General features: G+C 45.4%; 1 protein-coding gene across 2 annotated transcripts in view; it reads right to left on the bottom strand.

The window, feature by feature from the left end:
- Positions 1–6,242: 6,242 nt before the first annotated feature.
- ATG16L2 (autophagy related 16 like 2) overlaps positions 6,243–12,902 on the bottom strand; it is a 91,502-nt gene continuing 84,842 nt past the window's right edge. For both annotated transcript variants that reach the window (XM_033947458.1, XM_033947459.1), the window contains 2 exons: positions 10,125–10,226; positions 6,243–6,778 (listed from right to left, as the gene is read on the bottom strand). In XM_033947458.1, coding sequence (XP_033803349.1) covers positions 6,685–6,778; positions 10,125–10,226 — 196 coding nt within the window. In that variant the 3' untranslated portion in view covers positions 6,243–6,684. The remainder of the gene's footprint in view (positions 6,779–10,124; positions 10,227–12,902) is intronic.

Raw genomic sequence — 12,902 nt, 5'->3', positions numbered from 1 at the left:
CCCAGCGGAGGCCCTGCTTATATTCTTCTGTTAGGCACCGATATAGGCACCGTTCAGCGTGATTCAAGTAAAACTGGGCGCTGTTTAGTGAATCGCGCTGAGCGGCACCTATTGGGGCAACCATTTTGGAGGCGCCCAATAAATAGGCCAGCTCTAGGCACAGCTAAAAGTTTGGTGGCCATGCGAGCGCTTAAGCACGCTTAAGAACAGCGATTCTGTAACAAGGCGCCTAACCCGAAGCCACGCCCACAGTTAACATGCATAGCGCCTATTCTTTTGAAGGCCGCCTAGTTTTAGAGGTGCCTTGTTACACAATCATTCTTTCTTGATAGGCGTCTAAGTTTCAATTATTGCCGATTAAAAAAAAGCTTAATTGAGCTTGTTATTCGACTTAGAAAAGGAGGTATTGACGGAGTCAAGAGCAAGTTAAAACGCTTTCTTTTTAAAGATGCATTTGACTGTTAGTTGGGAACTCTATGAGTGTCGGGAGCAGCGCGGCTCTCCTCGCTAGTAACCGCTAGCGCAGTTTAATAGAAGATGGGGGTAAGATCCCTAAATCACAATCGCTTTGTAGAAATATTTCTTGATTCAACACGTAACTCCAGATTTTCCGTTCAGGGTCCAGAATTCTGGAACACTCTTCCTAGAAACCTCAGACTTCTCTACTAATTTTTAAGAAAGTTCTCAAAACTTTTAGATTTTCCAATGCTTTTTTCCATAAGCCTCAGTTCTTATAAACTGTAATATCAATCTCACCAGAAGACCATCCCTATACCTCGTGTATAATCCTTCCCCTCTACATTTTTTTAAAAATTAATTATATTTCTTCCCTTATCCTCCTGTGTTACATACTGTTTTATAACTAACATAGAAAGATGACGGCAGATAAGGGCTATAGCCCATCAAGTCTGCCCACTCTATTGACCCACCCCTTTAAGTCTACTGACCCCCTTAATCATACAGCCACTCTACTGACCCACTCCTTCAAGGCTATACCCTAGTGACCCTATTCCTTGACTTGACCCTTGTAGGGAACCCACATAGGTATCCCATTTATTCTTAAAGTCTGGGATGCTGCTGGCCTCAAACTATTTTGCTGTTTTAATGTTTTTAATTTTTAATTATTTGTGCTTATATTTTATGCATGACGCTTAGCTGTTACATGATTTGCGGGATATCAAAAATTAATAAACATGAAATTTGAAGCAGGATAAGGGAATGAACAAGGAAACTATTAACGGCCTCTTTTACATGCGGCAACAGCCCCGAAGCCCTTTAAATCTCTATGGGCTTCGGGGCCGTTAGTGAAGCGCAGCCGCTACCGTGACTTTGTAAAAGAGGCCATAAGTTTCAGTAAAAGACCAACTGGATTCTTTGTTCAAAAGGGATGAAGCCAGTTAGTTGATTCAAGACGAGATAAACCAATGGTTTTACGATCTGGCAGTGTCCTCCACTCCCTCTTCCATCCAGGGCAGGATTAATTCGTCGAGGGCCCCTAGGCACACAAGTACACTGGGCCCCCTGCCCCGCCCCACCCCACCTTGCGCCCAGGCGGAAACAGGAAGCTGCGTCAGAGGGAAGCTTTGGGCAAGCAGCACTGTTTAAGAACATAAGAAGTGCCTATGCTGGGTCAGACCAGGGGTCTATCGTGCCCAGTAGCCCGTTCGTGCGGTGGCCCAACAGGTCCAGGACCTGTGTAGTAGCCCTCTATCTATACCCCTCTATCCCCTTTTCCTTCAGAAAATTGTCCAATCCCTTCTTGAACCCTATTACCGTACTCTGTCCTATCACGCCCTCTGGAAGCTCATTCCAGGTGTCCACCTCCCGCTGGGTGAAGAAAAACTTCCTAGCATTGGTTCTGAATCTGTCCCCTTTCAATTTCTCCGAATGCCCTCTCGTTCTTGTCGTTTTCGAAAGTTTGAAGAATCTGTCCCTCTCCACTCTCTCTATGCCCTTCGTGATCTTGTAAGTCTCTATCATATCCCCTATAATTCTCCTCTTCTCCAGGGAAAAGAGCCCCAGTTTCTCCAGTCTCTCCGCGTATGCACAATTACAGTTCCCGTTGCCTTTCTTACCCGCGTTGCTTGCTTGTCTTACTTTCCGTCGATGGGGGGGGAGGGAGCCGCATTGCTGATCGGGAGGGGGAGAGGGGGGGCGCGTTGCCAATCGATGCTGGAGGGGCCCATCACCGTTTGGAAAAAAAAGCAATGTTGATGCCCTCCTTCATCGGGCCCCCCTAGGCATGTGCCTACTTGGCCTATTGGGTAATCCTGCCCTGCTTCCATCCCCTGTCAATCTGAAACATTGACACTTCCATCCCATTAAAGGGCAAAATAAATACAACGGGCATACAAGAAATGGCAGAAAGTGACTTTATTTTTATAAAGTTAAAAAAAACATTGCAAACTGTAATAGGCAAATTCTTGCACATGTAAGCAAAGTACTACATAATTTTGGCAAAATCTTCTATTAACTGCCAGAGGAAACTGGGGGCTGGGCTTGTGAGGCTAAAAGGTCAGAGGTGATCAGTGGAGTGCCACAGGGCTCGGACTTGGGCACGATCCTTTTCAACATATTCATAGGAGACCTGACCCAAGGGCTTCAAGGTAAAATAACATTGTTTGCCGATGACACCAAACTATGTAACATTGTAAGTAACAGCAATTTGTCAGACAGTAAGACGCAGGACCAACTTTTATTGGAACATTGGTCCTTGACCTGGCAGCTGAGCTTCAACGCTAAAAAATGCAAGGTCATGCACCTTGGCAACAATAATCCGTGCAGAACGTACACATTGAATGGTGAGACCTTGGCTAGAACTGTAGCAGAACGAGATTTAGGGGTGATCATTAGTGAAGACGTGAAAACTGCCAATCAAGTGGAGAAGGCTTCATCCAAGGCTAGACAAATGCTGGATTGTATCCGTAGAAGTTTTGTTAGTCGGAAGCCCGAGGTCCTAATGCCATTGTACAGAACCATGGTGAGACCTCATCTGGAGTACTGTGTGTAATTCTGGAGGCCACATTATCGTAAAGATGTGCCGAGAGTTGAGTCGGTTCAGCGTATGGCCACCAGGATGGTCTCGGGGCTCAAGGATCTCCCGTACGAGGAAAGGCTGAACAAATTGCGGCTATACTCTCTCGAAGAACGCCGGGAAAGGGGAGACATGATTGAGACATTTAAGTATATCACTGGTCGTCTCGAGGTTGAAGATGATATTTTCTTTCTTAAAGGGCATCCGCTGAAAATCAGGGGCGGAAAATTTCATGGTGACACCAGGAAGTACTTCTTTACCGAAAGAGTGGTTAATTATTGTAATGAGCTCCCAGTGCAGGTGATCGAGGCCAGCAGCATGCCAGATTTTAAGAATAAATGGGATGCCCATGTCGGATCTCTAAGAGGGTAGAGTTAAGGGGATGGTCATCAGAATGTGATCTCTCAAAGGGTTAAAGGGGAGGGTCAATAGAGTGGGCAGACTTGATGGGCTATGGCCCTTTTCTGCCGTCATTTTTCTAATTGCCATTTGGTCACATGTTGGGGAATGGTACCGTTTAGGGGGTGAAGAACTTTTGTGCAGGAAAGAGGGACTTGGGTGGGATTGTACGCGATGATCTTAAGGTGGCCAAACAGGTTGAAAACGTGATGGTAAAAGCTGGAAGGATGCTAGGTTGCAAAGGGAGAGGAAAAAGTAGGAAAAAGGAGGTATTGATGCCTCTGTATAGAGTTAGGGTCTGGAGACCGCAACATCAAAAGGTTATAAACAGGAATAGAATAGGTCCAAAGGAAGGCTACTAAAATGGAGTGTGGTCTTTCTCATAAGGCGTATGGGGACAGACTTACAGATCTCAATCTGTATACTTTGGAGGAAATGCGGGAGAGGGGAGATATGATAGAGACGTTTAAATACCTACGTAATGTAAATGTGCATGAGTCGAGTCTCTTTCATTTGAAAGGAAGCTCTGGAATGAGAGGGCAGAGGATGAAGTTAAGAGGTGATAGGCTCCGGAGTAATTTAAGGAAATACTTTTTTACGGAAAGGGTAGTAGATGCGTGGAACAGTCTCCCGGAAGAGGTGGTGGAGACAGAGACTGTGTCTGAATTCAAGAAAGTGTGGGATAGGCACGTGGGATCTCTCAGAAAGAGAAAGAGATCATGGTTACTGTGGATGGGCAGCTCTATGACCTCACAATGCAGGTGCACAGAGCCTTAGCCTATAGGAAGAGAAGATGCAAATGGTAAGAACCTTAGCCAATAGGGAGAGGGGAGATATGGTAAGAGACGTTTAAATGCCTACAAGGCATAAATGCACATGAGTCGAGTCTCTTTCATTTGAAAGGAAGCTCTGCAACGAGAGGGCATAGGATGAAATTAAGGGATGATAGGCTCCGGAGTAATCTAAGGAAATACTATTTTACAGAAAGGGTGGTAGATGCGTGGAAAAGTCTCACGGAAGAGGTGGTGGAGACAGAGACTGTCTGAATCCAAGAAAGTGTGGGATAGGCTTGTGGGATCTTTTAGAGAGAGGAAGAGATAATGGTTCCTGGGGACGGGCAGACTGGATGGGCCATTTGGCCTTTCTGTTATGTTATGTTATCTGCCTTCATGGTACTCTGGTTCTATATTTTAACTAGAAACAAATATCCATGTGGAGTATTTGGTCACTCTAACACAGTGTTGCGCCCAAAAAGTAAGATGGCATTTATTGTGGTGCCCAGGCAAAAAATTTCATTTCAGGAAAATCTGGCAGCTTTCCCTAATTTTATCAATCACTTTCAAAGGCACACTAAAAAGTGGGTTGGGATATTGTGGGTTTCCTGCTCACCGAGGCCATTTTTTCAGCACGGTTCTAAAATGGCCATGAGCTAATTTCAAATTTAGCGCCAGGCCATTAGCTTGTGGGCCCTTACCACCACCTAATTTGCAGGCGGTCAGAGCTCTCGCGCTAATTGGTCAGTGCACGCCAATGCCCATTCACTAACCAATTACCATAGGGCACGCTTACTCTCCTCCCCCAAACGCACCCAGTGTGTGGTTAGTGCCCGCCAAGCCCAAAATGAGCACATGGGTCGTGAGCATGCCCCCTGGCCAAGGATTTTAAGCAACGGAACGCAGGTGCTAGTGTTTACGGTCATCAATTCAAGTCAAAAATTTAATGGACAGACATTGCCTGTAAATTCATTCACGGATTTTTGCAAGATTTTTTAAGGCACCTTAAGTGAATCCCCTGCAAACCTCTACTGGAATCACAGTTCTCGGTGTAGTCTGAGCTTATTTATTTATTCACTTTTCTAGACTGTTCTCCCAGGGGAGCTCAGGATAGTTTACATGAATTTATTCAGGCCCTCAAGCATTTCTCTCTCTCTGTCCCAGTGGGCTCACAATCTATCTAATGTACCTGGGCCAATGGGGGGATTAAGTGGCTTGCCCAAGGTCACAAGGAGCAGTGTGGGATTTGAACCCACAACCTCAGGGTGCTGAGGCTGGAGCTATAACCACTGCACCACTCTAGAATTCAAAATATAGAAAAAATGAACTAAGATTAGGACAATGAAGCCATTGTGACATCACTGATGAGGTTGGCACTCTTATTTGTGGAATGAGATATTATGATGTCACAATACCAACTCTGGTTATCAGAGACAGAAACTTTTCAAACTGTTTATTCAACTGTCTATACCGTTCTCCCAGGGGAGCTCAGAATGGTTTACATGAATTTATTCAGGCACTCAAGCATTTCTCTCTCTCTGTCCCAGTGGGGGTTTAAGTGACTTGCCCAGGGTCACAAAAAGCAGCATGGGTTTGAACCCATAACCTCAGGGTGTTGAAGTTGGAGCTTTAACCAATGCACCACTCTAGAAATCAAAATGTAGTAAAAGTGAACACGTATAGGACAATGAAACCATTGTGACATCACTGATGAGGATGGCTCTCATTGGTGGAATGATGCATTATGATGTCACAATATCAGCTCTGGTTATCAGAAGCTGAAACTTTTCACACTATTTATTTATTCAATCTTCTATGTCATTCTCCCAGGGGAGCTCAGAATGGTTTACATTAATTTATTCAGGTACTTGAGCATTTTTCCATGCCTGTCCCAGTCGCAATGGGAGGATTAAGTGACTTGCTCAGGGTCGCAAGGAGCAGCGTGGGTTTGAACCCACAACCCTAGGGTGCTCAGGCTGTAGCTTTAACCCCTGTAGGCGATTGTTACATTTATATCTAGGTAGTCTTTGTTTCGATTTACACTCCAACATTACTTTGTGCAAAAAGCAGAGGAATAAGGCACTGAATTTGAAGTCAATCCTGCCACTTGACTGGCTAAACAACATTTGGTCCTTTATAAATAAGATGGCCGCAAGCTCAACAGGAAATGCTTTCAGTGAGCAACGCGTCAAGTACAATGAAGAGGCGAGCCCAAAAACATGAGCACCTAAAAAGCGCTCCCCCCCCCCCAAGTGAAAGAGGAACAGGAGGGTTAGTATCTTGAATTTCATTCACTTTAATGTTTGGGCTGTTACAGCGGTGTATCAGCATGGGTCGGTATTCCAAGTCAAGGCAGCACCAGGGGAGTTCCTGCCAAATGAAGCTCCGACTCGGATTTCTGCTTGGACTGAACAGTGGCTTCGCGTGCAGCCATCCAAAAATAGAATCTGGCTTCCAAGGGGATGCTGGGCTTCAGGTTCAGAATGAGCTCCAGAGAACGACCATCCTTTTCCTGTCTATGCTTACGACGTACTCCCCAGATAGAGACCAGGCCACGGCGTTCACACAAGCACTAGAGAGAGAAAAAACAAAACAAAACCCAATAAACAAAAGGCAGAAGCCTACCTAGAGAGTCGCAGGGGGTTGATTTTCAAAAAGCCACTAAGACACAAGGAAGGCCATTGTCTCCCACAAGACATCCAAAGCCGGAAGCGGAGGAACATCCATTTCGAATGGGACGTCCAAAAAATTTATTTTTGAAAATCGCCTACTTGGGACGTCTTGGATGCCAAAACGGCTAACTTTATTCACCATTTTTTGATCAAAAAACAAAAACATCCGAGTTAGAAATGTCCAAAAACATATAGACAAGGGAGACAACAGCATTGTGACGGATTGACCACCCTGACATGCCAACAGAGCAGTGGGCATCTTAGAGGGCACTGCTGTGAACTTCACTTAAAGGGTTAAAATGTTAATAGCAATGTTGATGTACTTGATGTAAGTTATAAAATGAATAAAGAATTATATAAAAAAAAAAGGGTGCCAGATGTACATCTCACCATAACCCCCTTATAATTTATGGTAAACCCTCTAAAACTCTCCTCAAACCCTACTAGACCCACCTGTCTCCCAACCCAATAATCCTTATGGATCCAGGTAGCACCTATAGGGCAGCATAGTAGGGTTTACATGGACTCACACTTTCCACCACAAATGTAGTGGTTTAAGTGGTATATGGGCCTGGGTCTTCCTCTCTATGGTTCACTAGCCCACCCCACAGGCTATGAACTGCTTCATTCAGATCTTTGTGGGGTGTGAGGGGTCAGTGGTGGGGTGTGAGGGGGTCATTACTTTATCCCTCCAGTTGTCATCTGGTCAGTTTGGGTATTTTTGGGGGCACTTAAGGCTAGATGGGCTAAAGTTGGCGATTGTCGCAGAACCTGTTTTCACAGCTTTAGTGACTATCACTTTGACGGATTCACAAAACGGCTCACCGCGTGGTTTTTTCCCCCCTTGATCACCCATTTTCTGATCAGGCCATGCAAATCAGCTAAAACCCCATTCAAAGTAGCCAAGCGACTGATGCACTAACATCGCTTGGCTATGCGAAAAACAAAAAATCCCAGGGGTTTTGGATATCAGAAAAAAAAAAAAAACAATTGTGATACCGACAGGTCTATCTGGTTTTCTTAAAATTTTTTTCAATGGCACAGATATTTTGCAGGTGTTTCACACACAAAATATCTGTCCTATAAAAAAAGAAAGAAAAAAAGCCCCCCCACCGCCGATGATGGACCTCCCCAACGACCCCTGACACATGCGGCACTAGAAATACCGCCCCACGAGAGAAAATTGGCAGGAGGGATGCCTTCCAACGGAGCCCCCCATGAACCATCTCCTACCCCCCTCCCAAAAAAAGAGCAGGGGGAACCCCCCCTTCCTACCAAAAAATAAAAAAGGTAGGAGGGATGCTTTCCCAAACTCAGCCCCACTCCCCGAACCCTTCCCTTACCTTTGCTAGACATTGGGAGCTGGAGGGAAGCATGTCCTTCCAGCTCCAAGCCTCGCCTGTGAGAAATGACGGGCTTTCCCCTCCCCAGTGGATCTAAGGTCTGACGGTCTGAGCAAATTAGGACCTTAGGCCCCCCCCTCCCGCAGCATCACATGGGATACAGAGGGAGCAGCCTAGGGCCATGATTTGCTCAGATGTCAGACCTTAGGCCCCTTCCTGTGCATCACATGGGATACAGAGGGAGGAGCCTAAGGACCTCATCGGCTCAGACACTTAAGGCTCCCCCAAGGGGAGGGGCCTTAGGCGTCTGAGCTGATCAGGGCCTTGGGCTCCTCCCTGTGCATCACAGTGGCCCACAGAATTTAACGACGACTTTAGTGCATCTTGGACTTAACCAGTTAGCAGATTAATATTGCTCCACCCAAACTCTGCCAACCAGACCACCCTTAACCTCTCCAGCTAGGAAATGGGCAATTAGTGGAGATATAAAATCCAGAAAATGGGGTAAAGACTGTATTAAATACCACCAGGGGAAAAATAATACACGCAGGCATATGAGAAAACAACCTGCGGTGGCCCATGTCGAAACCTGGGAAACCGTTGGAACAGCCGGCGCTTGAGAAAGAATTTTGGAACTTGGGATGTTTGGCACCTGAAAAAACAACTTCATAGATAAGTGCTGGGGTTTGGGGTTTGTTTTTTTTTTTACATTAATCTATATTTTTTGTACTATTTTACAAAATCATAAAAATTTGAAAACATAGTAAATGATGGCAGATAAAGACCTGAACGGTCCATCCAGTCGGCCCATTAGTTAGACCCATTAAAAGTACATGATTAAATTAACTTGTCTTTCTTTGATATTTCTGGGCCATAGACTAAAGTCCACCTGGCATTCACCTAGGTTGCAAATGCTGAAGTTGCCGTCTAATCAAGCCGTTGTGACATCACTGCTGAAGTTGGCTCATAGGCATTAGTGGAATGAGGCATTATGACATCACAATCTCAGCTCTGGAATGTTGCTACTCTGGGTTTCTACCAGGTAATATAGTAAATGACGGCAGATAAAGACCTGAACAGTCCATCCTGTCTGCCCATTAGTTAGACCCATTAAAATACATGATGAAATTCACTTGTCTCTTTGATATTTTTGGGCCATCGACTGTAAAGTCTGGTATTGTCCTAGGTTCCAAATGCCGCAGTTGTCGTCCAACATCCTGTTTGCAGGATATCTACCATAAAGTCATGTTCCAAGTTAGTGGAGTTCCCATCGCTTTGGCTGCTTACACATTCATGGTGAAGCCTTAGCCATCCGCTGAAGGGTTGCTCTCGTCTTCCCTAGGCCTCTCTAGCTTAGCTGTGCTCAGTGGTTTTATCTTGCCTGAACCATGCCCCCCAACGCTTCCTCATTAAACCATGCCCCCTCTCTCTATAGTGTAGGATTTAAAGTGGCTCTGTGACGGAGTGCTATTAAGGGGGAGCCCTCAAACCTCTCTATTTCACGAGCCACTGCTGATATATCTGGGCAGACTTGTACGGTCTGCGTCTATGTATGGCCGTTTGGAGGAGGATGGGCAGGGGAGGGCTTCAATGGCTGGGAGGGTGTAGATGGGCAATGGCTGGGAGGGTGTAGATGGGCTGGAGTAAGTCTTAACAGAGATTTCGGCAGTTGGAACCCAAGCACAGTACCGGGTAAAGCTTTGGATTCTTGCCCAGAAATAGCTAAGAAGAAAAAAAAAAAAAAAAAAAAAATTTAAATTGAATCAGGTTGGGCAGACTGGATGGACCATTCGGGTCTTTATCTGCCGTCATCTACTATGTTACTATGTTACTATGTTAGTGGCATGCTATGCAGCCTGATTCAGCTGAAGAGAGTGCAAGGCTGCCAAAGTGGATGCCCTACCTGTGCATCCCCTGTAGACTCCGCTCCAGTCGTCCGGTGGTCACATTCCAGACAAAAAGGGCACCATCAGCGGATCCTGCAATGGCGTAATTCCCATCAGGGCTAAGGAAGGATAAAGAAAATGAGATCCGACACTCTGAAAACATTTCAGCACTTTTTGTTTTCACCTAAAGCTAATAATAATAACTTTATTCTTTTATACCGCCATAACCAAAAGTTCTAGGCGGTTTACACTAAAAAGAGCGAAATACAATAATACAGTAAAAAATACAAATATTTGTAAAATAGAATTTCAATAATAAAACTCACTAAGTAATCAACTTATCGAACAAAGTGGTCTTAATTAATTCCCGATAACATAGCTTACTGAATACATTTACCTAACCAAGATTGTTGCCTACCAGCTTGAAATGCCAGGGTCCTATCTAAGAAGGTCTTAAGTCTACACCCATTAATTTTTGGATAAGCAAATAAGTAGAAGTTTCTAGTTTCTCTTGATGGTCTATGCAACACAAAATGAGGAAAAAGGTAAGCTGGAGACAATCCCGATATCATCTTAAAGCAGATACAGGAAAATTTGAATAATACTCTTGCCTCCAAAGGCAGCCAATGAAGTAAACGATAATATAGACTAATATGGTCATTCTTTTTTAAACCAAAAATCAATCGAACAGCTGTGTTCTGAATTATCCTTAATTTCCTTAGAATTTTTTGGGCGCTCCTAAATAGATGATGTTACAATAGTCTAAAATAGATCAAACTAATGCCTGCACCAATAGCCTGAACAATAAAGGATTAAAATAAGCTAGGAAAACCCTTGAAAATTGGAGATGAGATCATTTTCGCCAAATGAAAGGGAACTTGGGATGGCATTGCTTATTCCCTGGAAGGTATATTGCCCCAACATTAGCAACTAACCTACTTGTACCCACAGAGGGGACCTGCGAGACCCTGACAGCCATAACAGAATGTGGCCTCTGAAGTCCTCCACTGCGGCCGAAATGCTCTTCAAATCCTGTAAATGCGTTAATTTCAATCTTGCCTACTTGGATCGTGCATTAAATGATATTTGCTACAGTTGACAAGCCACAGTTAAGCAAGTTAAAAAATATTCCATTTACGTTTTAGAATCAATATTTGGGGGGAAATTTCTTGTACAGGATGCCCCAGTTTCTGCAAGCAGCTGAGAATTGCACGCTGGCGTCCTATACAGAATCGCGTCTGCCCTAAGGGACAGACGGCTAACCCCGCCTAACCACCCCAATTTTCTAACCAGCGCTGGTTAGATAATCGCGTTGACGCTGAGCTGATCGCGGCAAGGGACTCTCCCTGCTGCGATTAACTGAGTGGCAGCGGCAGTGACCCCACCCCCACACTGTCCGAGCACGTGGGATGTCCAATTCCTCCTACCACCACCCCCAAACCCTCATCTGACACTGTCCACGGCAGGAGGGATGCCCAATTCCTCCTGTCACCCCTGAACTCCCCCTCGAAGTCCCGCAGCACGTCAAATACTGAAAACTATCCAACTGGGATACGCGCAGTTGCATATGTTGAAGCCAATGTTAATAGAAACATAGAAATAGATGGCAGATAAGGGCCAAGGCCCATCTAGTCTGCCCACCCTAATGTCCCTCCCCTACCTTCGCCCTGTGAATAGATCCCTCCCCTACCTTCGCCCTTTGAATAGATCCCATGTGACGATCCCATTTGGCCTTAAAATCAGGTACGTTGCTGGCCTCGATCACATGCAGTGGAAGACTATTCCAGCGATCAACCACCCTTTCTGTGAAAAAGAATTTCCTGGTGTCAGCTCGTAGTTTCCCTCCCCTAATTTTCCACGGATGCCCTCTTGTTGTCATGGGACCCTTGAAAAGGAAGATATCTTCCTCCGTCTCTATGCGGCCCGAGAGATATTTGAACGTCTCGATCATGTCCCCCCTCTCTCTGCGCTCCTCGAGTGAATATAGCTGCAATTTGTTTAGCCGTTCCTCATATGGGAGATCCTTGAGTCCTGAGACCATCCGGGTGGCCATTCTCTGAACTGACTCCAGTCTCAGCACATCCTTGCGATAATGCGGCCTCCAGAATTGCACACAGTATTCCAGGTGGGGCCTCACCATGGATCTATACAAAGGCATAATGACCTCAGGCTTACGGCTGACGAAACCCCTGCGTATGCAACCTATGACTTGTCTTGCTTTGGATGAAGCTTGCTCCACTTGATTGGCAGCCTTCATGTCCTCACTGACGATCACCCCTAGGTCACGTTCTGCTTCAGTTCTTGCTAGGATCTCGCCATTTAGGGTGTAAGTCTTGCATGGATTTTGGCTGCCCAGGTGCATAACTGTGCATTTTTTGGCAATGAAGCTGAGTTGCCAGGACTTAGATCAGCGCTCCAGTAGGAGTAGGTCGTGCATCATGTTGTCGGGCATTGAAACATCATCTATTGTGCATTTGCCCACTACATTACTTAGTTTGGCGTTATCGGCGAATAATGTTATTTTACCTCGCAGCCCTTCTGCCAAGTCCCTTATAAAGATGTTGAATAGGATTGGGCCCAAGACCGAGCCCTGTGGCACTCCACTGATCACCTCCGTCATTTCAGAGGGTGTGCCATTCACCACCACCCTTTGAAGCCTACCTCCAAGCCAGTTCCCAACCCATTTCGTCAATGTGTCTCCTAATCCTATGGAACTCATCTTGCTCAGCAACCTGCGGTGTGGTACGCTATCGAATGCTTTGCTAAAGTCCAGGTACACGATGTCCAGGGACTCC

The sequence above is a fragment of the Geotrypetes seraphini genome, chromosome 6 (genome assembly GCF_902459505.1).
Source record: "Geotrypetes seraphini chromosome 6, aGeoSer1.1, whole genome shotgun sequence".
Taxonomy (NCBI): domain Eukaryota; kingdom Metazoa; phylum Chordata; class Amphibia; order Gymnophiona; family Dermophiidae; genus Geotrypetes; species Geotrypetes seraphini.
Note: the sequence above shows the minus strand (reverse complement) of the source record. Positions and strands in the feature narration are given on the sequence as shown.